At 47.0% G+C, this 24,306-nt stretch overlaps 1 protein-coding gene across 2 annotated transcripts; it reads left to right on the plus strand.

The window, feature by feature from the left end:
* Nucleotides 1-1,735: 1,735 nt before the first annotated feature.
* On the plus strand, nt 1,736-23,448 carry CABLES2 (Cdk5 and Abl enzyme substrate 2). 2 transcript variants are annotated; one of them, XM_036395893.2, is made up of 10 exons: nt 1,736-2,241; nt 13,788-13,859; nt 14,056-14,148; nt 14,892-14,969; nt 16,419-16,527; nt 17,065-17,230; nt 17,948-18,051; nt 18,422-18,528; nt 19,801-20,005; nt 20,433-23,448. In XM_036395893.2, exons 1-10 carry the CDS (start codon nt 1,736-1,738, stop codon nt 20,571-20,573), a joined length of 1,581 nt encoding a protein of 526 aa, XP_036251786.2. In that variant the 3' UTR covers nt 20,574-23,448. The 2 variants fall into 2 exon arrangements, with proteins under 2 accessions (XP_036251786.2, XP_054372648.1); XM_054516673.1 differs by lacking the exon at nt 13,788-13,859.
* Nucleotides 23,449-24,306: the final 858 nt, after the last annotated feature.

Genomic DNA, 24,306 nt, shown 5'->3' on the forward strand with positions numbered 1-24,306 from the left:
GCTTATTTGATGAGCTTGCCAGCAGGAAGGATTTTAATTCCTTTTTATCCCAAACTATTTTTTCCACAGCTGTGATATGAAATGGTTCTGCCAAATAATTTAGGCTCAAAATCTGACCTATATTGAATAGTATAAGATGCTGAGCATGTTCTTGGAATTTTAAGAGCAGAGTCTGTATTTCACTGTAGGATTTTTAATGGAAGCCTACAAGAAAACATTGTCTTACATCTCCTATCTTAATCCTATTGTTTTTATTATTATTATTATATGTTACTAATGCTATAAGACATGTTGATGGCCCACTTGCAACAGCGTACTAAAAAGGATCTTATGAAACAGCCATATGAAAAGGCACAGAACCTGTATGTGTTTTATAGGACAGTTTCAAAACCTATCATCTTTTACTCAGTGCTCATATTTCAGGCCATATCATCAGACATCAGTTTGATTGTTGGTGTAGACTGCAAGTGATATTAAGAGTTGCCACGTGGCTTCTTTAAGCCTATTTGGCAAAAGCATTCACCACTCCGAGGGTCCAGTGTTGCAAATGCAGTAATTGTAACTTTCAATGGTAAACATCTCAAATGGCAGATTTGGTCTGTACTTTAAAATATGTACTGTGTGGGCAAAATCCTGCCTGGGAGCACAAGCTGCTTCAGGGCATGAGAGGTGGGAAGCATGGGAAGGCTTCATTTCGGTTTCAGAGGAACACAGAGGCCACCAGCACCCACACACTGCTGTTCTCAGCTCCGAAGGCTTCATCACGCCCAGCACAGCTCCCAAACCTCCCCTTCCAGTGGCATGGACATTGTCAGTGCACATCAGCGTCCTCCGAGGAAAGGAAAGGGCAGAGCATCATCCCGGGATGTGACAGACATGGGTTCAAGTGCCTGAGGGGAATGTTTATGCCGTGCAGTATAAACACACCAGTCCGGGAAGCAACGTATCGCGCAGAGATGCCTTGAGTCACTTTGTGGAGATAAATACTGAGTTTATGTCCTCCCAGCCCCGGGTCTGCCTTGCCCATATACGGCCCAGGATCAGCACTGCCTTGGCTTTGCTTCAGGAGCTGCCAGCGTGCGGATCCATCCCTGGGTACGGGCTCCGGGTGAGTCTCGGGGCGCTGCGCGGGGTCTGCGCCCCGGGGCCGGCGGGTCGGGGTCCGCCCCAGCCCCGCCAGACACGGGCTCGGCTCCGAGCCTGCAGGGATGGAGCAAGAGCATCTTCATCTTCTTTTACAGCAGCGCTTGGACGTGCTCAGCGCCTGCGATGGGTTTAGCAGATGTGCCCTCCTGCCTCCAGGAAAGCCGAGACCTCTTGGGAACAGGCGGCCACCAGCGCTACTGATGGTTTGGGTGGGGACACCAGGGGAGGAGAAGTTTTTTGAAAGTAACACAAAGGGACACGGTGGATGGTCGTGCGGGGACAGGGGGGCACGGTGGGCTCGTGGCCGCGGCCGGGAACCGCCGAGGGAGCAGAGGGAGAGGCCGGGGAGGGTCGGGGGGTGCCGGGGCCGCCCCGTCCCCGCGGGGCTCCGGGCGCTGCCCCCGCCGGCGGCGCCAGCACGGGCACGGCCCCGCGGGCCGGGGGCGGGGCCTCGCGCGGGCAGCCAATGGCCGCGGGGCCGCCGCCGGGCTCATTTGCATTCGGGCGCGACGCGGCCAATGGGCGCGCGAGCCGCCGGCCGCGCTGCGTTCCAGCCGCCCCGCCCGGGCGGCCGCGGCTCATTCGGAGAATGGCTGCGGCCACGGCGTGCGGCTCCCCGCCTCCCCGCCCGCCCCGCGAGCAGCCGCCGCCGCGCAAGCGGGGCGACTCCCGGCGGCGGCAGGCCGCCCTCTTCTTCCTCAACAACATCTCCCTGGACGGGCGGCCGCCCTGCCCGCCCGCCGAGAAGCCGCCGCTGCCCGCCGGCCCGGGCGACGGGGAAGAGGCGGCGGCGGAGCCGGCCGGAGCCCCCCCGCGCCTGCTGCCCCCGCCGCCCGTATGCCAGCCGCCGCCCGCCCTGCTCCTGCCCGGCGTGCCCGCGCTCGCCGCCGCCGGAGCCAAGGGGGATGCGGACCCCGCCCGCGGGGGCATCTTCCTGCCGCAGCTGCTGCTGGGCGGCCCGCTGTGCCCGCCGCCCCCGGCTCCGCCCGCCCTGCCGGGGATGCTGGCGGCCCCCAAGCCGGGCGCCCCGGGGCTGCTGAGCCCCACGCAGAGCGCGGCGGGCGGCGGCTTCGCTCTGGAGGCGCAGCGGCAGAGGTGAGTGAGGGGCCGGGGCTCGCCGGGCCAGCCCACACGCCCGCCCCCGCCGCGCTGACCCCGCGGGCCGTGGGAAGCGCCGGGACCCCCCGCGGGCCTGGGAAGGGCCGGACTTTCCCAGGGCCCTCGGCCGGCCGGCGGCTCCGGGAGGGGGGAGCGGGGCATGGGAAACGGGCGCCTCCGGGGACAGCGGCCGCGGGAGGCGGCGCCGGCCCCGCGGTGGCCCCCGGAGGCAGCACCTGGCCCGGCGGCCCGGCCGGAGGTGCGCGGGGATCCGGCCGGGGAGCGCTGCCCGGCCCGCGCTGCCGCCGCCTCGGCAACGCCGCTCGGGCCCGGGGACGCGGAGGATGCCCCGGCCGGCGCAGCGGCGGATGGTGAGGGGGATCTGCGCAGGGGATCTCTCGCTGAGGCTCTGTCTGCAGGTTTGCGGTACCCTGAACCCTGCCTTCTGCTTTTCCCCAGCCCGGTTTCTGCATTTCTCTGTTTCCAGATGAAGCTGCCAGGGTCACTGTTAGGCAGAGCGCTTCCTGCACTGCTGGTGTCGTGCCTTCTCCTGCTCTTGTGCTGCTTGTCTCTGCAACTGTGTGTTAATGAATGCTTGTGCACAGGGAACTTGTCAGCCTCGGGGGAGGATGCTCTGGCCTTCAGAGCAGGATTTCCATTGCGATTCCAGGGGACTTCTGTCAGGCTGAAAGTGTTGCTTTTCTAATCGACTGGAAGGCAGGCTCTCGCTCATATCTTGGGGATTTGAGCTCTGAAAGAACTCTTTTCAGGCCGTTTCTTGCATAAACAGCTCTGTAAAGTGAGCTGGCCCTCTGAGCCTGCAGATAGGCAGCAGTATCAAAGGCTTTAAGTCTCTGTGGTCTTTACAGTGGCTTCGAGAGCATTGTCAGTGAGCTGAAATAGAGATGTTGTCCGTGCTTTAAAGCTGGGGGGGTTGCTAATGCAGTTGATGGGTATCCCCTTTCAGCGTGCATCTCGCTGTGGAGATGTCCTGTGTATCCCCAGCTTGCAGGTTGAGGTGAATTTGAAGAGAAGTAGTTGTTTGTCAGTAATGTGGGGGGTCCTCATGTGTTATCACTCCTGGGGTGTTTTCCTCTTGAAACGTTATTCTCACTTACTCTTCTTGTCGTGGAAGAGACCTTTCCCTCCTTGTTTGTTGGAGAAATTGAAGCTGTGGCTCCAGCTGGGTGCCCTGTATTCTGTAGCTGTGTGCCGCTTGTTGAGCAGGAAAGCCTGGAGTGCCGGTGTTGCTGTGGAACAACTCCTACCCAGCACTCCTGGTCCACAAAAGCCAGCACAGGAGGTGCTGTGTGGTTTAATTTCATTGCTTTTATATTGTAGGCAAAGCTCTTGAGGGCAGGGTTTGCATCAAGAGTTTCAAAGCACAGTTCCCTTTGTGGATGTGGCTTTCGTTGTGCCTGTGCGTGCAGAGTTCTGGAGAGATGATCCTTCCCCTTCCCATGCCAAGTCAATAGGACACTAAGAAAATATTCCTTGGATCTTCTCACTTGATGTCCTTCCTGCCTCTTTCTTTGGCATCAAGTTTGAGCTGTTCCACTACAGTAATTCTAATCAATCTGGCTGGAAAGAATGATGAATCAGAAATAAAAGGTAGAGAGAAGTGCAAGAGGCAATCAAGGGAATCAAAAGGCTTCTGTCTGAGTAATGACAAAATAAACCATGGAAGATCTGGCTGGAAGGGAATGTTGTATTGATCAGTTTGCATACTACTTTTGAGGGTGATTTAGTGAGAGTTCATCTGGTTTTCATCTTGAAAGAAAAAGAGCATCTGCTGTAACCATCAGACAGGAGATTCACATCTTCACATGGACACACACATCTTCTGACAAAAGGACAGTTTTGTGCTGCCTGTGGAGACGTGTTAGAGCCAATGTACCTCACCCCTGTCACACAGGAGTGGGTGAAATGGGCCATCCCTCTGTCATGACGGTTTCACTGTCAACTAACAGTGTGAGTGACTTACCTCTTTATTTTTCACTGGACAGTTTCATGCTTTGGTCTGTGACAGAATATCTCTCCATCCCCACTGAGCAGAGGCATCTCTTCTTGTTGGAAATACATGAGGAATAATTCAGGGAATTGCAGGAGGAATGTCCTTCAGGACAGTGGTGCTTTTACTCAATCCCCTTCTGTGTTGGGTGAGCTGTTTGCAAACTAAGATTCCAAAATCTGCAATTACAAAATGGATCTTCTTTTATCAGGACTTGGGAATCTGAGAATTGTTTTGCCATACAGCAGTGTTGCTGTTCTAGATCGTTAACTGCATCATGCAGAGGTACAGGCCAGTGAAGTTGGTGGAGGGAAGGGGAAGTGGAATCTGCTCTGCCATCCTGGACTTTTCATCCTTGGTGCCCACTTTAGGCAGCTGTTCTCTTCACAGTCCTTTTGGAGTCACTGTCAAGAGCTGCTTGGAATTTTCCTCAGATGCACGAGGATCACTGCTGCAGGGTCTCCAGACTCACTCTGCCTGTGTTCAGTGGCCAGTCTTGTGCCATGTCTGGGAATTTCATCCTGCTGGGGCTTGCCCTGATCCATGGAGATCTCTATCTACTATCAGCATCTCTATCTACTGACAGTATCATGGGGCAGAGCTTTATTACAAAACTTGACCTCGTTTGACTTGACTGAGAGGTTGCAAGAAGCCGATGAGAGCGGCCAGCGTGGCTCAGGGCAGGGTGTGACAGCGCCTCTGCTCGAGCTGGGGGCTGGTTATTGGTAACAGGCAGGATCTGCACCACAGATCTGCTCACCTGCTGTAACCTGGAGCTCCTCCATAGCTCTCAGGTCCTTTAGGATGGAAACTTACCAGAGGCACCATTCAAACCTGGGTGCTCAGTTTCATTGTGCTGCTGGCTGAGCGTTATAAACTGAATGACTTTACCCTTCCACTTTGATTTTCCTAAGGAATCTTCTGTTTACAGGATCTTAAATTAAAATGCTGTGTTATACCAGCTTGCCTGCTCTGCTTGCCATCCCTCTTCCCTTCTCCTTTTCCATCTTGCTCTGTTCTTTTGTTCTTTCAGAGAACGAGCCTCACAGAAAGCAGTGGAGGGAGGCAGCAAACAGGGAACAAATCGGCATTCACAGATTTCTAATGAATTTCTGCAGCTGGGTCTGAAACTGGCAGAGCTTTCTGGGGAAACACAGATAGCAGAGAGCCCTGGAAATAGCCAGGTTATGAAAGCATGAAAAATGGAAACAACAGCCCTGGATGTCAATGCTTGTTGTGCTTCTGAGGTTTCATTATAGCCTAATGTAAAAGCAGCTGGTTTTGCCATAATTTGCTGCATTTTGCTGGGCCTAAGAATAAACACAGAGACTAAATTATTTGTGACTGATGCTTTAATGTCCTTGGAGTTCAGTGGTCAGGGAGCTGAACTGAGTGTTTGTGATAGCTCAGTCATTTCTGATTTATCAGCAAATTTAGGTCATTTTGAAAGTGGGAGTTTAAACAGTAGTTGATAAGAGCAACACTCTGGACCTACTCTGCTTTTGAGTGTTAATTGGATGGCAGATTGCTGACATAGGTGTGATCAGATTAGTTTTGTGGGTGGAACAGCAAAAGCAAAAGTGCTTTGTCAGGATTTTATACTTATGGTTGTTAATGTGTTGTTTTGTCCTACTGTCAGCTTGGCTGCTGTTGTCACTTCAAGGAATATAAATATTTTTATAAAAACCCCTCTGCTAATAAACAGAAATTGTTAAGATGGATGAAATAAAAAGTCTCCGTTTAAATTTTGAACCAAATTTGGAACAAGCTGGGCCCATGGTGCCTTTCAGGAAGCAGTGAGCTCTGTCAAAGATGACAAGCTTTGACCTTTCAGAGGTGAACAGCAGACTGAGATGTGCTGCTTGAGGCTCAAAATGAGCATATTCTAAGCCTGAACTTCATTTAAAAGTCAGCTGGAATGTTAAGGCTGCAGTCTCCTCCCCAGGTTGCTTCAGCAGATTTCTCTCATATTCTCGACTGCAGGTGAATTACATGTGTCCACTATTAAGTGTTTTATAGCTGCCTGTGGACATTCCCAGCCAGATAAATTAAGCAGAAGAAGTGAGTTGTATGCCTAGCAGGAAACTTGGAGATCAGAACATCCAAGTCCTTGTATCCTGTGCACTCCTGTGAATGGGTCTGGGTCAGGCAATCCGAGACACTTCCAACACCAAGGTCATTTGACCTCTTCAATTTAGACAGTCCAGAGGCTTTAAAGAGATCTTTGCTCTCCAGGCAGGAGTAGTCTGTGCACAATTATCTGCACTTGCAGCTGATTTTACCTGTGGATGGATTCTGCAGCTTTTCAGAGGAGTACAGGAGGCCTGGCAGTGGATTTCAGGATGCTGCAGGTTTGGGGATTCCAGCTCAGAGCTCCTTTCTGCAGGAGGTGATGAGGGTAGTCAGAATGATGTTGTCTTGCTTCAAGTCAAGGACTCATCAGCCAAGAATGAAAATGCTACCAAATTAAATATAAAAACCAGAATAACTTAATTTTGGGAATCCCATTCAAACCTCCAGTGAGGAAGTCCTATAGGAGTCTTACAGAATAGAATATTAAAAGTAATGATTTAGTTATATATAGTATATTAGATATATGGTATATTAAATACTGTGTTCTCCTATTTTCCATCTGTCAACCAGTTAAAGCTGTGAGGCTGTCAGGCTGAGCGAGCTTGAAGATATTTTTGAGCCTTCTTTTGAAGGTTGTTCTGAAGGTGTCTGGCTCTGTAGTTGGAGTTTTAAAAATGCACAATGAAATTTAGGCTCTTTAATGAGCACAAGGTATTGCTGATAAAGCAGGTGACTGCAGGTGGAAGGTGCTCTGCTAAAGCCACTCAGTCAACCCAGTTCTTCAGACAGAGCTCCAAACTCCTGACCTTTGGTTTACAGCTGTTGTGTATTTAACCTACTGTAACTGGAATTCACCTGGAGTTACTGTAATCTACTGTAAGAGGAATTTACCTATTTCCTGAAAAGGTGTTAAAGAAGAACTTTAAGCTGGCCCTCAGTTTCACAAGACCTACCAAGCCCTTAAAACTCAAAGCTTGCTGCCAGCTGACCCCATTGCTGAGGCTGTGATCCTGGAGCTCTTCTCCAGGGAGTGCTCCTCTTGTGCCAGCTCTTGCTCAGGTGGTGGTACCCAAGTGCAGACCTGGGCAGCTGGTTCAATTTGGGGTCCCCACAGCATGGGCTGAACTGCTGCTGGTCAGGGCTGCTTGCTCAACAGCAAGGATGGATTTGCCCTTGCTCTGTTGTGGCTGCTGCAGTTTAAGCATAAAATTTTGTCCTAGTAAAGCTGCAACCTCTTGGCTGTGCATTGAAGGGGATGGCTAATGAAATGGAAAAATCCAGGTGCCCATAAAAACACTGTGGGACCTCTTTAAACTCACTTTGATTTGGTTTCCTCCAGTCACCAGTTTTAATTTTCTCCTTCCCAGTTAAGAGCTTCTCTCTTTCTCTTTCTTTTTTTCTTCTCCCTTTTTTTTTCAGCTTGGGAGTTTATTGTGCTGAAGGCTTTTATTTAGCAAGGCACATGATGAAATGACAGCGTCATCTCTCAGTGAAGTGCATGAATATTTCTAGCATAATGCCCAGAGTGTCATCAAGGACACACTCTGCATTTCACGTGCCTGTTTTGGTCAGCAGTGCAGTGCTGAGTAAGCAGAGCACAAAGCACAGGGGGCAGCCAGGTTGGTGAGCTATGAACACCTTCAGAAACTGGGAGAAATTTGGAGAAATGCTGGTGGTGAATGCTTTGTGAGCAGCAGCAGGATTTTAGGAGTGAGCTTTAGGAGAGGGCTGTGGGCACAGCAAACTTTACATCTGGTTTGGTGGTTCTGTTGCAACAGCTGGGCTTTCACAATACTTACTGGAAGGCATTATTTTCTCCTTGCATTGTCTAAACACTCTGAGCACCAAAACAATGTGATTTATGAAACTCAATGAATATAAAGCTCATTCTCTATTGGGTCTTAATCATATGTGGTTGTGAATCAGCAATGAAGTAGCAGCTGCTGTGAAGATTATCTAATTTCTTTCCTTATTAGTATTTAAAACTCTCCAGGCTTAGTGAGCTTCCCACTTACTCGGCCTCCACCTTCATTCAAATTACACTTCATTTCTGCTCATTCTCATCTGTTCCATGGGCTGTGTGACACATTCTTCTCTTGCATTGGCTTTACTGGTGGAGGAGTGCAGGATTTTCTCCTGGCTGTTTGGGACCAGCGGGAAAGCCCCTGGTGCCCTTTCAATTTTGCAAGCAAACCTTGAGTAGGAACACAAAGCTGAAGGAGTTGGGCCTCCTCCTTCATCCTGGGCTCTCATAGAGGGACCTGCTCTGTAGCCTAAAAGTATTTTTCATACTCATGTGGCTGGTTTCAGTTCATCCTTTAAAATGAAGATTAAAATGAATAAGTTAAACTAGCCCTGCTGTGAGACTTGTATTTATTCTCTGGCAAGCTGGTACTTAAATGTCAGAAAGCTCCTGGGACAGGCCTGCAATCCAAATACATGTTTGTGGTGCCATAAAACAGCGAGAGCTGACTTTGTGAGGAAGGAGCACTGAGCTGTGCACATACTCTTGGTGATGCAAAGTCTCTTTCTTCTCAAGGAGCATCTGAGCTGAAACCATCCAGCCATGCAAATGGCCTGCTCAATGCTGGGCTCTTCATGACACAGATCCTTTGAGAAGTCATTTGTTTTACCAAAGACATGGTTTTGATGTGATTCAGTGTAAATGCAGTCTGGGTTTCTTTTGGCTTTAATTACTGAGAGCTTGTTGCTCCCAGTGAGCTGTACTCAATCTGCTCTTGAGCAGGAAACTCATTAGTGTGAGCGCCGAGGGTGGTGAGGCACAGGGCACTGATAGCAGAACAGGGATGCTCCCACTCACACACTCTGAAATCTCTGAATGTCTCCTGGGCTGCAGGAGAAATGGCACCTGCTAAAAAGTAAGCTTAAATACAAGGAGTAGCTTTCTTAATCCCCCAATGCCTGGATTTTACCGAGTGAAGCCCAAGCACAGTTCATATCTGTTTGTTGTCTTGCCTTAAGGAATGAAAACAATACAACTTAATCTTTAAAATATATCTTGGAAAAACAAAGCTGACAGGTATGTCTTCCTGTTGTAAACAGGATTTGGGATCTGGATATCTTGAGCAAATTACCATTGACAGTTGTTTTTAAGCTAGTGCTTCCAAAAACCAATAAATTATTTTTTGTCCTTGTTATATTAATAACTCAACCTCTTGACAAATGTGATCATACTGAGGCCTGTAAAGGACATTAGAAAGGGACATCATATTAAAATAAAACTCGAGTGAGAAATAGGAAACCGAATTCTATTAGGCCCTAATTTTCCACAGTAATTAAAAATCCTCGACCTCCCCCATTCCACTCATCTGCTGGCAGTATGGATGGCTAAAGAGCAGCAGAGGGTATCAGCCCTGCTGCTAATTTTAGCCCAGTGCCTGGGGTGTGTGCCTGTGCGTGCATGCAGCATCTGCAGGGCCATGGATGCAGCTCCAATGGAAACAAGTCCACACTGCTGGGCCCCTTGGAGGATGGGCAGCTTTGGCAGCATCTTTGAACAGTCCTGATGCAGGGCTTGGTGATCCTTGGGGTGATGAGAACAAGAGATCACAGCGTAGGATGAACTCGGGGTGCTGTGTTGGTGGAACCATCTGAAGGTTGGTTGAACTGTGGCTATCTGGGGAGGGATGTCCCTGAGAGGGATGGGGGTTCATCAGCCTGGGGGAGAACCACTGTGAGATTTTAGAAGCTTTCAGTTTCATCCTTCAGGAGGCCAGCTGGTCAGTTCACCTGCTGTGGCAGAAATGTAGGAGCCAGAAGGACAAAATGGAAAGGAGCTTCAAAGTGGCCAAATGGCAGCTGCACCACTGGCCACTGTCAGGCCCAGTACTGGGGGTTAAGGCCCCACTTTAAGGGGTTAAAAGAGGATTTGTGAGGGCTGTTTGTTGCAGAATTTGTGAGTGCAGAGTAGGGCCATGCTGCCCAAGGGAGTGCCTTAGAGGACTGTTAGTGGCCCAGCAGCAGGAGTGGACAGGGCTTGTCTGTGCCTCAAGCCACATCTGACAGCACGAGGCCAGCATCCCTTGCATTCAGTACCTGCTGAAGAACTTGCACACTTCCAACTGCAGGAACATCTTTGTCCTCCTGGGTGTCTGCAGGTAGCCCAGTGCAAGTGGGAGGAGGGAGAAAACTCTTGGCAAGCCAGCAGAAAGGTCAGTGTTCCCTAATCTGGAGCTGTGACTTAACAAGCTTTCTTGTTTCCATTCATCAGACAGGACACGTAGGGATTACCATTGCTATACATAGATTGCTCTTAGCTGTGTCCTGTCCTGCTGGGAGCACTGCAGAGCTGTGTCACCCTCAGGGCTGGGCATCCCACTGCTGCTTATCCAGTGTCCAGCCTCTGCAGAGGGTTTCAGTGGGACCCTGGCAGGACCAGGAGAGGACGGCTCTGAAGCTGGAAGCACTCAAACATTGAGTTTCCTCAGTGGGAGATCCATCAGGAAGAACAAATGTGTGGGCTGGCTACTGCTTCCCTGGGCAGGAGTCAAAATGTAGCTCTGAAGATAATTTGTTGGGTATTTTCCTGAACACAAGGGGTTTTTGTGGGCTTTTTTAAGTGCATGTTCAGCTGGTCGGGATTTGGCAGCAGTGTTGGATTGTGTGAGCCCGGGTGTGCACATGGAGATAAGGAGCCAAGGCGTAATCTAGAATTCCTCTGCTTGATAGCCCCTTATCTCTGGGCAGGGGCTCTGTGTGTTTTTGCTCTTGATGGGTCCCCTCGAGGTTCTGGCTCTGTAAACACAGTTGCTGTTTTAATGGTCTGGGAGTGTCCTGCTTTGGCTTTATTGGCTCCTGAAATAAAAGGCTGGGAAGCACCCAAAAATGAGCTCCTGGTCAGGGACATGCAAGCACCCAAACCCTCTATAGCTTGTCACGGCAGTGGCTGGTGCTGGCAGACAGGCATGTTTGGACTTTCTGTTGGAATTACAGCCTGCTCCATGGAACCCATGAACATTTTAATATTGGGTATTTCAATTGCAAATTGCCAGGTCACAAATGGGTAAGGCTGCATAACATAACTCAGTATTTGTAGAGATGCTGGTATTCTTAGTATTTAGGTTGCTTCCAGCAACGAACACACTGTGTAAACCACTTAAAATCCTTTGAATTCCATGGACCAGAGCAAGAAGTGTATCCTGGGTGAAGCTGCTTAGCACAGCATAGGTGACTTGACATTTTTTTGTCATCAAAGTTAGCAGTCACTGGAGTGACCCAGTGCAGCCTGTTGTGCAAGTGTGACTTGGCTGCATGAGAAGAGCACTCAAACTAAAGCAAATATATGTGTGTGTGCATATTTATAAGTGCAGATTGCTCAAAAAGTGTCAGAATTTGGTGCATTCTCTAAGTACTGCACTAGTGACTCTCGGAACATGCTGAGGGTGCTGTGTTGCTGGAAGGTGTTGAGCTGGGCCTAGAAACTGTTTCAGGTACTCTGGGTCAGTGAGAATTCTTTACATACACCCCGTTTTGGGATTTGAGGGAGAGCGTCTGGCTCAGCATCAGGGATTCCTCCAAGGTGACAGCTTCGCTGAGGGCAGAAATTATTTACAAGTGTAGCTAAAAATGAAGTTTCCTGTTGGCAGAGTGGGGATGAGTCATTGTGGTTCTGAGTCAAGGGGTGGGATCTTCCCCTCGCTGCAGCAGGGTTTTACTTCCAGATCTGCTCTCGGTTCAGGTGTTTGGCACTCTTGTCCCTGTTCCTGAGAAAACAAGGGGGTGTTCAGAAGGTGTAGCACCCTGGCTGAGTCTCCAGCATGGAGTTAGGAGTTAGGATCTAGCCATGGCTGTCCCAATCCATCCTGTTACTCACACCAAGCATCCTTGAACAGAACTGTGTGCTTTTTTTGTACCAGTGCCCACTGGCATTAGCTGTGTTTTCCCTCTGCTTGCCATACACGGCGTCTTTCTGTCTCCATCCAGCCAGGTCTCCCCTGGAAGGGAGGAAGGTTGTGGATGTTACCAACTGCCTTAGAGCCAGGAGGTTTGCAGTTACTTCCTCATTTCATCAAGGGTTTTTTATTGAACTTTAGATGCTAGATTAGACTGGAGAGCTGTGTAAATGTGAAAGTGTTAAACATTCCTGTGCCATTCTTGCTGAAAAGCAGCAAACCAGTAATAATTTTAAAACTGAAGTGCTGGTGGAGGCTGTTGAAGCTGTGCCAGGAATGTTCTCCAGTTGCACCTTAATGGCTGTGGATTTGTAGGAGGCAGTCTCTAGCAATACTGAAGGTGTTAGTCCTGTGGGAGTGCTTGTCTCCCTTGTGTTTGCAGAAAGGGACACTTAATTTTTCATCCTCCTACCTGTTTGAGTTCTGAGCTTTACTTCCTTTTAAGAGTGCCTGAACAGTGCAGCTGAGAGTCTGCTCTGCTGCAGCTTGAGGTTTGATTTTTTGGGTTTTTTTTTGGTTTTTTTGGGTTTTTTTTGTTTTGTTTTTCCAGAAGCTGGTCTTGTCAAACCAGAGTCCTGTGACTTTTGTCTTGTGCTGCTTCTGCATTGAGTTCCATGGCAGCACTGCCCATTAGTTGAGTTCCTGTCTTACTTGGGAAGAAAACCTTGGGCTTGAGCGCACATGGCTTGTGCTAAAAGTGTAGCATAATGCGTGCTCAAACAAAGGCAGAAAATACAGACTCTGATAGTTGTAGTGTCAGCTTTTTGCTGGCAGAGTGCATTGTTCCTATAGAAATTGCAGTCAGAGTTGCACAATTCATTTGTAAATCTCTACCAACAAAGAAAGACTTGACTTGGACAATAGTAATGCATCTTACTTTGGCAAAGTCTGGTTTTTTTTGCTTGAACGTAATATCCTATTACTGTTACACTAACTCACGTGAGCCCTACTATTATTCTTGCATCTTCCATTCTGGGACTTCACATGGATGCCAAATACTTTTTGCTTCCTCTAATAACCCTCTCTATTGTTTCTCAGAGAGATCTGTCAGTTTTATTGAGCTGCAGCCACAGACTCTCAGTCTGCTGACTCCTGGAGCTGGAGACAGCTGTTCTGAATGGAGAATGCACACAGATGTTTGGTCATCATACAGATGTACCTGTATCTGAGCTTAAATTGATAGAAAATTATTGATTCCCCTGCCTTGATGGAGGGATCCTTTTGTGACATTCTTGCCAGATTTTAAATGAGTATTTGGAAGCTTTTTAGGTGTTTAACTTATAGGTAGGCGTTCTTCTGTGTGGCAGATAATGAATGGTCTTGTTGATGAAGTTGGTATAAATATGTACTTCGAGGGTCCTAGAGGGGGAGACAAGTTCTTGGCCTTTTAAGGAATTTTAAACTCTTAGTTAAGCACTCTTGCAATAAAAACAAAAATCCAGAAAGCCTGCCATGCATCCTAAGAGCTCATAGATCTGTTGCAGTTCATAAACTCAGAGGCCATGAACTAATGCTGTTCACTCTTCGTGGTGTTGTGCATTTTGCAGAAGGCGTTTTATCTCCCAGCGCTGCTCTCTAGACTTTTTAGAAGACATAGTGGAATATGCCAGTGTCCGAAGGTACTTGTTTTCAAAAGCAGCATTAACCTCAGCTCGTTGCATGCAGTCCTCTCCTCCCTCCACCCTCTTCCACGCCAATATCTGAGGTCCTGCATGCTAGTGCTGCCATCTGATCATACAACTGGCATGAATTTTTCTCAGAACACTTAACAGATTCGGCTTTTTTTTGTTTGTTTTTCTTTTTTTATCATTGCAGAACCAAGCATATATCTGGGTCTCCAAGACACAAAAGTTTGAAGAAGATGCACTTCATCAAGAACATGAGGCAGTATGACACCAAGAACAGCAGGTAACATGTGGAGATTGAGGTTCCCCCTGTACTTGTGTGCAGTAGGAAGCAGCCTCCAGTTCCATGCAGTGAGACATTTAATATCAGTGAGAATTAGAGGATGCCCCTGGGGCCTTGTTAGCTTTGTTGAGACTTCTGTCAAAAGTGGTAGGTGCTCATATCTGCTACATTTGCAGCAATACTCTGATGATTCTGCCGTCCTACTCTGAGGAGGTTAAATCATTCTCTCTTTCCTTCTCTCACTTTTCTTATTTCTCTCACTTTCTTTATCTCTGGCACAGAGAGGTCAGAGCTGAGAATGGAGAAGAAATGGAGAAGCCATTAAGGAGAATGGCTTGGTTTAGTCAAATTCTTGGCTCATGGTTGCTGAGCAGAAGAGAAAGGGAGGCTGCATTTGTGTTTATTATTAATAGAAGTGTGAGGTTTCATCTAAATGTAGAATATAAGGTTTATGTAAAAATTACATAAATATAGATATATATTTAAGGACTGGGATCTCCTTTGAGTTGCTCCCAAGGTGATGGCGGGTCCTAAACACTGAGGTTTGATAGAGAGCCCCAAGGACCTGCAGGGTCAATGTTAAACCTCTGCTCTTCTGCTGCTTTCTGAAAATGTTAAATCCATGGCAGTATCTATGACTTGCAGAGCAAGATAAGAAGAGCCTTGTGTTAACACCACATAAAAAGCTGCTTTGTAGCTTCTGGATCTTAATTGATACCCTGATCTTTCCCCATCTGCTCCAGGATAGTGCTGATCTGTGCCAAACGAACCCTGTGCGTGGCGTTTTCTATCCTACCTTACGGGGAGGGGCTACGGATCAGGTGAGCCTCTTCAGCTGCTCTGGGAAATGTTGAAATGTCTGCTCTGTTGTTTCAAGAGATCTCCTGAAATGAGTGTGCTTGGTGTCTCCTGTTCTGAAGCAAGTGAGCCTATTCAACCTGCCATTCATGTGTAAGGACAAGAGCTTGCTGTCAGAGCAGTGAAACCAGACACTGCCACAGTGTCAAAGTGTTCATTCCAGCTCCAAGAGAAAAATACTGGAAAAAGCAGACTTTTCTTCCAGTGTTTATTCACATTTTAAAGCACTCCAGTCCTGTGAAATCTCTGAAATCAACTTTGAACAGATAATGTGATTGGCTGCTGGGTAGGTTTTCTATACTCCTGAAGTGGTCAGAAATCAACTGTCTTTAGAGCCACCAACAGTGGTGTCAGGAAAAAAGCACAGGGAGTTTCAGGGAAGGGTGATGTTGCCTTCAGTGGAAATTCTCAAGGTTTTATAGTGAATTTGCACCTAAATAAGTTAAAGGTGTTCTTCTGTTTCTCAGTTTTAAGCTGTGAATGTCACTATTTGCAACCTAAGAAAAGCAGAAACAGTTTGGACTGATTCACAGTGCTTTTAGTGTTTGGACTACATTTTTATTTACAACTGTCATTATGATCATTTATGAGAAACAAAACCCACAAACTGGATTTCCCTGCGTCTTTCTTCAGTCCCTTGTGAAGTTTAAGTCCATTCTGTGAAGGTCTGTTATCTACAAATATACCATACAAAACACTAATTCTGTTCTGGCAAAACAATTGTGTTGTCACTTCTGTCCTGTCAGTAACTTATGGACAAAGGAAACGGATGCTTAGTCGTGGGAATTGTATTGTATGCAAATACATGCCATAAAAATAGTTGATGGGAAAATATTCTCCCACATAATAGAAAGGCAGCAAGGTCACTGGAGCTATTTCAGAGCAGTTCTGAGCACTGTGCTGTTCTGCTTGCAAGCTGGCAAGGCAGTTCTTCATTTGAAAACTGGATTTTGTATTGGAATATTGGTGACAAAGCCACGTGCTGCCATCGTTGACACAGAGACTTGAAGCTTCATTCTGAACTTGAGCTTGTGTGCACAGGGGTTGCAAATTTGCTCTTGAAAGGCAGGTTTCTAATCCTGGAAAACAAGTAATGTAAATCAACTTTGCTGTTATGTTTTTGAACATTAGAAGGTTGGGAATGGTGTGGTCTTGTGCAGAAAGATCATATTAAAACCAGTTTACCTTCAATAGGCAGATTGATAGATTTGTGTTAAACTGAAATGAAATCTGATTCTTTAGTTAATGAACATCTCCACATTTTGAAAAGAGTAGTTAAAAACTAATGCTCTCCTGGAGGTGGCAGGGAAGGGTTGGCTTGTTTCCACACCGAGAACTCTGACCTGGTGGTGTTGGCTGGTGTTTACCATGGGAAGCATTCTGTAATAGTGCTCTTTTTTACCTGCATTTAGTGATCTGAAAATGGAAGGACAGAAACAGCGACATCCTTCTGGGGGAGTTTCAGTATCTACTGAGATGGTGCTTGGACTGGAAGGAGTAGAGCTGGGTGCTGATGGCAAGGTAAGGACATTTATTTTTTCACCCCAGGACCATTTCATGCTGAGACAAATCAATTTGTGCAGTGCTTTGCTGTCCATTATGTGAGAACTGTGGCTTTTCAGAGCAGACCCCTAGTTTGAAATTGTGGCTTGTGATAATGCTACTTCTGAAAAGGCTGCTGAAGCTTGTTATTGCTTCTGCCTCTGTTTCTGGAGAATCGAGTTGGCTTTGCTATCTGAGGCAACATGTGAGTGACATTCTGTTAGAAATATGGATGAAATTCATACTGCTTTAGTTAAATTTATAATGCCAGAATTTAATTGTGATTCTTTCCTTTTCTTTGCCATCCCACCAAATCTTCTACATCTCTTCATTTTAAAGTTGTGAAAACAAGGCACGCCTCATCCAACTTTTCCCTTCCTCCTGTCTTACAGTTCCAAGCTCCCCACTCCCAAATCCAGACTCTAGGGGACTCTGATTTGGTAAATCCTAGGTGTCTGGAAATGAGCTTTTCAGGAAATTTCCCTCCATAACCACTACAACTTTCTCTTCTTTCAGGTTGTGTCCTATGCAAAATTCCTGTACCCGACCAACGCTCTGGTTGTTCGCAAAGCCGACGCCTACGGTGCTGTTCCCCCCTGTCGAGCCAGTGCTCCCCGGAGTCTTCCTGGATCAAGATACAAACCTGTGACAGCAAAAACAATACCAGCAGGGACAGACATTGGTAAGGACAGCAGACAGCTCTGTCATCACTGGTGCACACAGCAGAAAAGGCAGAGATTTGTCTGAGACAACTGCAGGTGGTCAGTGTTGTAGGGATGGAGGTGCTGCAGCTCCTTAGTGCAGTGCAAATGATGGGCCTTAGGACAGAGGTTTCCACAAACTCCTTACAGCCTCCATATATCTGACCTAGTTCTGTTTATGCCATCAGGAGGCACAAAGCTTTTCCTTGGGAATGTAAAGTTTTATATTTCTCACCAAGAAACATCTGGTGTACGTGGATCCAGGTGGTTCTCCTTGCCTTCTAGCACAGTAACAATGCATAAGCCAGAGTTTGTGCCAAGAATCCTTTCTCTTGTGTAAAAGAGCAAATCTGACACAACTCTGCTGTCTGTTAAAAGGACAGGCAGAAGAATTCAGTGTTGGGCAGTTGTTTTCTGGGTAGATTTGTAGATGCAAACTCAGTTTGCACTAAATCTAAAATGGTGTGTCAGGCATGATGTGTGTGTGGTGGAGAAAGAGTTTGTGTGGTTTATTTAATTGTTCTAATTTGTGACTGGTGCATTTATGAAATGCAAGCATGTGCCTGTAGCTGCAATTTGCCTGTACTTTGAGATCTGCCAACACTTAATGTTTGCTATTTGAAACCTTTCTTAAGGAGGAAACAGGGAATTTAAAGCTCTTCTTCTGGTGACCCAATGTGCTTTCCTCATTCCCTCAGGAAGTGAAGCTGGAGAAGCTGCAGAGTATGATCCAAATCTTCTGGATGATCCTCAGTGGCCCTGTGGAAAACATAAACGTGTTCTCATCTTTGCCTCCTACATGGTGAGTGACTGGCATACCTGAAAGAGGAGGGACTCCCTGACAGATCCTCCTATAAAGAGCTTTTTTTTGAGGAAGAAAAAGTGTTTTTTTCTGATAATTGAGTAGGAAAAATACAAACAGTTGAGTTTGTACATTGAGCTTGTCAAAGGCCAACCTGTCTTAATGTTGTAATTTACTTCTTGTAACCATTTGCTTACTGTTTTTTAAAGACTTTGTCTATAGTTGGGATTCAACTTTGGGACATTTCAGAAATGTTAAATTGTGAATAATTAAACTCAAGTTTGCCTTTGCATTAGTGTTTTTGGAAGAGTTGTTTGGCTGTCAGTCCTGTTCACAAGACAAATGATAAATTTTGCTTCTTGCATTTCAGACTACAGTCATAGAGTATGTGAAACCCTCAGACCTTAAAAAGGATATGAATGAAACCTTTAGAGAGAAGTTTCCTCATATCAAGTTGACACTGAGCAAAATTAGGAGGTAAGAAATAAACCTTGAGTAACAAGGACATCATCCACACTGTCTGAGGCTGCACTTGTATGCAGCAAATACTAACTCTATTAATAGCATATATGATTAAACACTAATCTCCTGTTGTCAGTTGAGCTGACTTGTAGGATGACAGCCCTGTACTGGAATCTTTAGGATGCTGAGAAAGGGTAACAGTTGGTTTTCAAAGTTCCACCTCAAGGGTTTTGTTTCACCAACTGTGGTGTACTAACACTAGGAGCCAATTAACAGTGGAGTAGCATTAGCTTTGAAACAAACCCTTGTAACCTGATTGCTTGGCTGCAGTGCAATCCCCTCCAACTGGATTGGCTTTCTGGGCCCTCTGGCTATTTTTGCCTTTCAATTACCAGACTTACTGATGACCACAGACTCTAACAAGATTGTAGGATAAAGAGTGTTAGATCTGGGGAGACTTGGTAAAGAAAAGCTTTTTGTGGAGGCCACACAGAATTTCTCATCCTTGAGTAAATGCATCTGGTTGCTCCTCACCAAGATGCACTGTTGCACCTTCAGAGAGCTGTAATCTTGCTGGTGTTTGATGCAATCAGAGCCTGTTGAAATAGCCAGCTTGAACACGATTCTGCTGAGTCACCAGGGCCGGGTGTAGCTCAGCTCCAGGGGAAGGTTTGCTTGGGCAGTTCTGTCCTGTCCGAGTCCTGCATGCTCCTCTTTGCAGCAGTTCAGAGCAGTGTGTTCCTGCAGAGATTGTGCAGCTGCAGTGTGGATGGCAGCCCTGGCAGGAGCCATCCACCTCCAAGCCTGCTGAATGCTGAGGTGAAGGGCTGGCTGTGTGGGGAGTGTGCAAAGCAGGCTGCCTTCCCCTCACACCTGGCTCTTACACAAGGTGTCCACCAGACAGGTCTCTGTGCAGCAGCTGCTGTCATCTGCAGGGCTCTGCCGTGGTTTTCTGTAGGTCAGAGTGGTTCACTCTTATGATCTGAATCACAAACCAGTTTGGGAACCCAGAAGAAATCCTACAGCAATAGCCTGTGTGTTAATGAGGCAGCTAAGCTCTGGTGTTTATGGGCAGCTGAGGAATTGTTCTACCACAGTGGATGTTGTCAGCCAGGTGAAATCAGTTTGTGCATCAGCACCAGCTGGGCTTTTCCACTCTAGGATAATACTTGTCATGGTTTTCCAAAGAGGAGTCTTGCCCATATGCTCCTCTGAGTTGCAGTATTTCCACAGCATTTAATAAAATCTGTCATGTTTGGGGGGGGGTGTCTTTTCTCCTATTCCCAGTTTAAAGAGAGAGATGAGAAACCTGAGTGAGGAGTGCAGTCTGGAGCCAGTGACTGTCTCCATGGCTTACGTTTACTTTGAGAAGCTCGTCCTCCAAGGCAAGCTCAACAAACAGAACCGCAAACTGTGCGCTGGTGCTTGTGTTCTGCTGGCAGCCAAGATCAGCAGTGACCTCAGGAAACACGAAGTGAAACACCTAATAGATGTAAGTGCTATGAGCCTTGTTCCAGCTGCTCTCAGAACCTCCTCCCTAGCTCATAGGCAAAGATTAAATGCAAAGTTTTCAGTGGCACGTGCTTGTATGGAAGACCAGCTCTTTCAGCCAGTTTTATGTCTCATTAGGGCTCTTCCTTGCTTTGTTTTTTTTTTTTTTTAATTCATTAAAACTATCTCCCTGGTGCAGGCTAGTATCTTACTGATCCTCCAGTGAAGTTATTTTTGCACTTGTATATGTTTGCCAGAGAAGCAGTAACAGTTGTGTGGGTGTCACAGCTGAGCTGATAAGCTGGTTTGATTCTGAAAATACAGCTCAGGCCGTGCATCACAGACTTAATCTAACAATGCCTTGAAATCACCTGGATTAACTGATTCTTTCTCCCCTCCTTTGTTTTGTTTTGTTACCACCGTGATAGAAACTAGAAGAGAGATTCAGATTCAACAGAAGGGATCTCATTGGTTTCGAATTCACCGTCCTCGTGGCTTTGGAACTGGCTCTGTATCTCCCTGAAAACCAAGTTTTACCTCATTACAGACGGCTCACACAACAGTCTTAACCAAAGCTCCCTCCCAGCCAGCATCCAGCTGTGCTGGGATCCCACCCCAGGATGCTGCCTGTGGAGCTGCCACTGGCTCAGCTCGTTGGGAAGGCTGCAGGGTGATGGGAACTGTCGAGGTCTGTGGACACAGATGCCAAATCTAGGACATGGTACGAGAAGAGTTATTGAACTTTTGTTCTCTTTTGGACATTTAAAGCACAAATATTCACCAGTCAGCTGTCATGGCTGCTTATTATTCCTTATTTATCTTCCTGGTTTTACTAAAACTGTTCTTCCCTATGAAGAATACTATGGTATTGGTTCTTTTTATTTTGTTTTGTTTTAAGCCTTTATTGTATTCCTTGAAACTGAAGGAACATCACTTCCATTCCAGTGCACCATAAAGTTCAGATGTTTCTAAGAACCTTCTCACATTTTTACATTAATGAAATGCATACTTTATTTTTTTAAAGATGTGCCTAAAACTGGCTGGTCTGGTACCAGTACTTTTTAAGTTAGTTCTGTTATTTAGTGGGGAATCCTGAATTTGTATAGCCATTTATTCTTTACCTGCATTGGCCTTGCATACAAGGAAAGCAATTCCAGTATATCTGCACTAATAATATACAGGGCATCTATTCTATGATCTATAAGTAGCGAGATTGAAATTACTCCATTTCAATTTATTTACTATAAATAACTTTAAAATATACATTTTGCTTTAGAAGGAAAATTGGTTTGAAAGCCTGTCATGAAGTACCACACATTGAGTGAGGTAGCTGGCAAGTGATTGCCATCCTAATTCACTCTTGAGTGGAAGATGAGCACTTGACTAAGAGCAATTTGCTGTCAAATGTTTAATTTAGGGGTTTTATTTGTTTCTCTGTTCTGTAGCCTGAAATAAGCACCTTTTTTAGGATTGACTGTATTATAGATGGTCTTATCTGAGCAAATATGAAGCCAGTAGAGTTACTGCTGCCAACTGAGGCCAGTGAAACAAAGCATGCTCGGTATTTAAAATGCTACATTTTTTACTCTCTGTTCTTCCAAGCGTTGCATCACTGTGATGGTCCTCATAAAACTGGCATTTCTTGCACATCTGAGCAGCCACTACTGGCTGGTGCCCAGCAGCTCTCTAGAGTTCAAATAACTTCTCTGCCCCTTGGCTTATTCCTTCCTTTATTTTTACAGTATCCAGGTTGGGAATGAATTCTTGATTACACATGGAACCTTCTGTGGTATTGGCTCTTGGATTTATTTTCTGAAGCAATATTATTGATACAAGTTACTGGGTCCCTTTGCAAGGAACAAAACTGATACTTGGTTATTCCAACTGAGAAAGTTGTCATTTAAGTTTGATTTATAAACTGCCAGACCTCATGCTGAGGTCAGGGACTTGTTATCCAATATGTAAGTAATGTAAATTCTTGTTCCTTGTATTAAATATTGGTTGTAGCCAAAACCAAAGCTGAATCCTTGCTCTTCAGCTGTGTTTTGTCTGAAGCTAATTTGGCTTCATTAGAATTGCAGCAAACTTTACTGGAGCCCCTTCCTCTCAGAGTGGGGCTCAAAGTGTATTTTTCATATATAATAATTACAGTGACTATCAAACCTTTTGTAACTGTGTTCAGCTGTATGTAGCTTCAAATTATTTGTGTAAAATTTAATATGCTTGTGATTTCTCTAACACAGAAGGACTTTCCAGTCTCCAGAAGTAAGATGTAGCTAATAGCTTAGACAATAAGCTTGCCAGATATCTTCCAAAAGGTTTTAAAAAACTGCCTACTAGTTAAACTTTCTACTGAATATAACTGTCCTTGCATGCAGAAATAGTGATGTACTAAACATCTAGTGTGTAATGAGCCTCCAAATTAACAAACAGTGGTGCAGACAGCTGAGGTGCTCCACCACTTCCCAAGGCATTGTGGAGGGGCCAGAGGTACAACAGAGCAAAGAAATTTCTTACAGAACAGCTTGATTGGTATGAATGAAATCGGAACGTGTCTTTCTCTGGGAACTTCTTTATTTAGTGTATAAAGAGTTTTCTGTAACAAAATTAACTTTCTGAGGGAACAAAACGCACTTTGGTTTGCAACACATTGCAGTCTGTATTCAGTGGAAATTTGTCTAGTTCAAGTGGCCATTTGGGCTGAAATTACACTCCCAGAACCTGTGGGTTTACGTCATAAAACCGGCAAGCTTTTGTTTTCTCCCAGGAGAACAAATTGGGATAAAGGAGCATTAAATTACAGAAAGCTGAATGTTGTCTGACAGTTATTCTAGCCCTTGGCTCGGGCACACACTCGAGTTGGGAAGCCAAGGATGACGCAGGGCAGCGAGGGCTGTGCCAGCTGTGTCTGGCAGAGCTCGGGCTTGGGGTGATGCTGCCCAGAGCCTGGGGCTTTTGCAGGAACCTGTGTGTGTGCAGGGACATCCAGCCCTTCTGCAGCGATCCTCCCCCAGCTCCAGCTGCTCTGCCCGCCGGGTTTGCCGTTCCCAGAGCGCAGCTCGCAGCCCTGTGCTGGAATCTCTCCTTTTTCACCTAAAAGCTGCCACCATGTGGCAAAGGACTCTCAGTACCTTGTGTTCACAAACTCAGCGCGGGACCCAGAGCCAGACCTGCCGGTTCACGTTTGCACAGCCAAACTCCTCTTGCTCTGAAGAGAAACAGCTTTACAGCGAGGGGGCTCGGTGCTTTGTGAAGGTGCTGCTGGGGTGGCTCAGCACGGAGAACTCTTGAGAAGAGCCTGTACATTTCCTGTAAACAAAAACTCATCTAGTTTTGTCATATTCCATTATTTAAAAGTCTGAGTTGTAGCCTGTTTCGGGGTTTTTTTGTTTGTTTTTTCTTCTGTGAAATTAAGATGCTGTGAAATAAAACCTGGCTTTGGTACATGGTTTGTAACCAAATGTCTCATTTTGGAATAACAGCATGGGTGGTGTTGGAAGGGCCCTCTGGAGATCACCTGCTCTGACCCTGCTTCTCAGGCAGCTCACCTGGGGCAGGTGGCACAGGAATGCGTTAGGTGGGTTTGAAATGTCTCCAGAGACAGAGACTGCCCGATGTCCCCGGGCAGCTGTTGAGTCATCTGCCACCCTTAATGGAAAATTCTTCCTCAGGTTCAGGTGGGATTTTTTGTGTTTTCGTTTATGGCCATTTCTCCTTGTCCGATTGCTGGGCACTGCTACAAAGAGTCCGGCAACATTTTCTGCCACTCCTTGGAGATACTGGTACGGACTGAGGAGCCTCTCTCAGGCCCAGCTCCTCTAGAGTCCCTTCTCCTGAGATATTTGTAGGGATTGAGCAGCTCCTCCAGAGTCCTCCTGAGAGAGAAACTCCAGACCCCTCATCCTCGCTGGGACCTCCACGGGCCCTCCCTGTAGCTCGGAACGCTTTGTTGGTTTCCGCGGGGGTTCCGGGCTGCTCTGCTCACAGAATCCCACAGGGGTTCAGCACAGCAGGCACCTCCGGAGCCCATCCCGTCCAACCGCCTGCCCAGGGAGCGGCACCGGGAGCGGCTGCATTCGGAATGGCACCTGAGGGGCCCGCTCAGGTGAGCAGCCCCCAATGAGGGGCAGTCCTGGGGGCAGGGGTACGAGCGCCACGGCCCTGAAGGGCAGGGTACGAGCGCCACGGCCCTGAAGGGCCAGGCCGAGCCGGGCCGGGCCCGGCCCCGTTCCCGATCCCCGGCGGGGCTGGGCCGAGCCGTGACGTCACGCGGCCGTGCAGGAAGCGCTCGCGGCGCTGTGA

The sequence above is a fragment of the Molothrus ater genome, chromosome 17 (genome assembly GCF_012460135.2).
Source record: "Molothrus ater isolate BHLD 08-10-18 breed brown headed cowbird chromosome 17, BPBGC_Mater_1.1, whole genome shotgun sequence".
NCBI classification, from domain to species: Eukaryota; Metazoa; Chordata; class Aves; order Passeriformes; family Icteridae; genus Molothrus; species Molothrus ater.

Coding starts and splice junctions, on each gene's coding strand:
- CABLES2 (XM_036395893.2), top strand. CDS start 1,736: ATGGCTGCGGCCACGGCGTGCGGCTCCCCGCCTCCCCGCCCGCCCCGC. Junction 13,860..14,055: donor GAATATGCCAGTGTCCGAAG/GTACTTGTTTTC, acceptor TTATCATTGCAG/AACCAAGCATATATCTGGGT. Junction 18,052..18,421: donor TCATCTTTGCCTCCTACATG/GTGAGTGACTGG, acceptor CTTGCATTTCAG/ACTACAGTCATAGAGTATGT.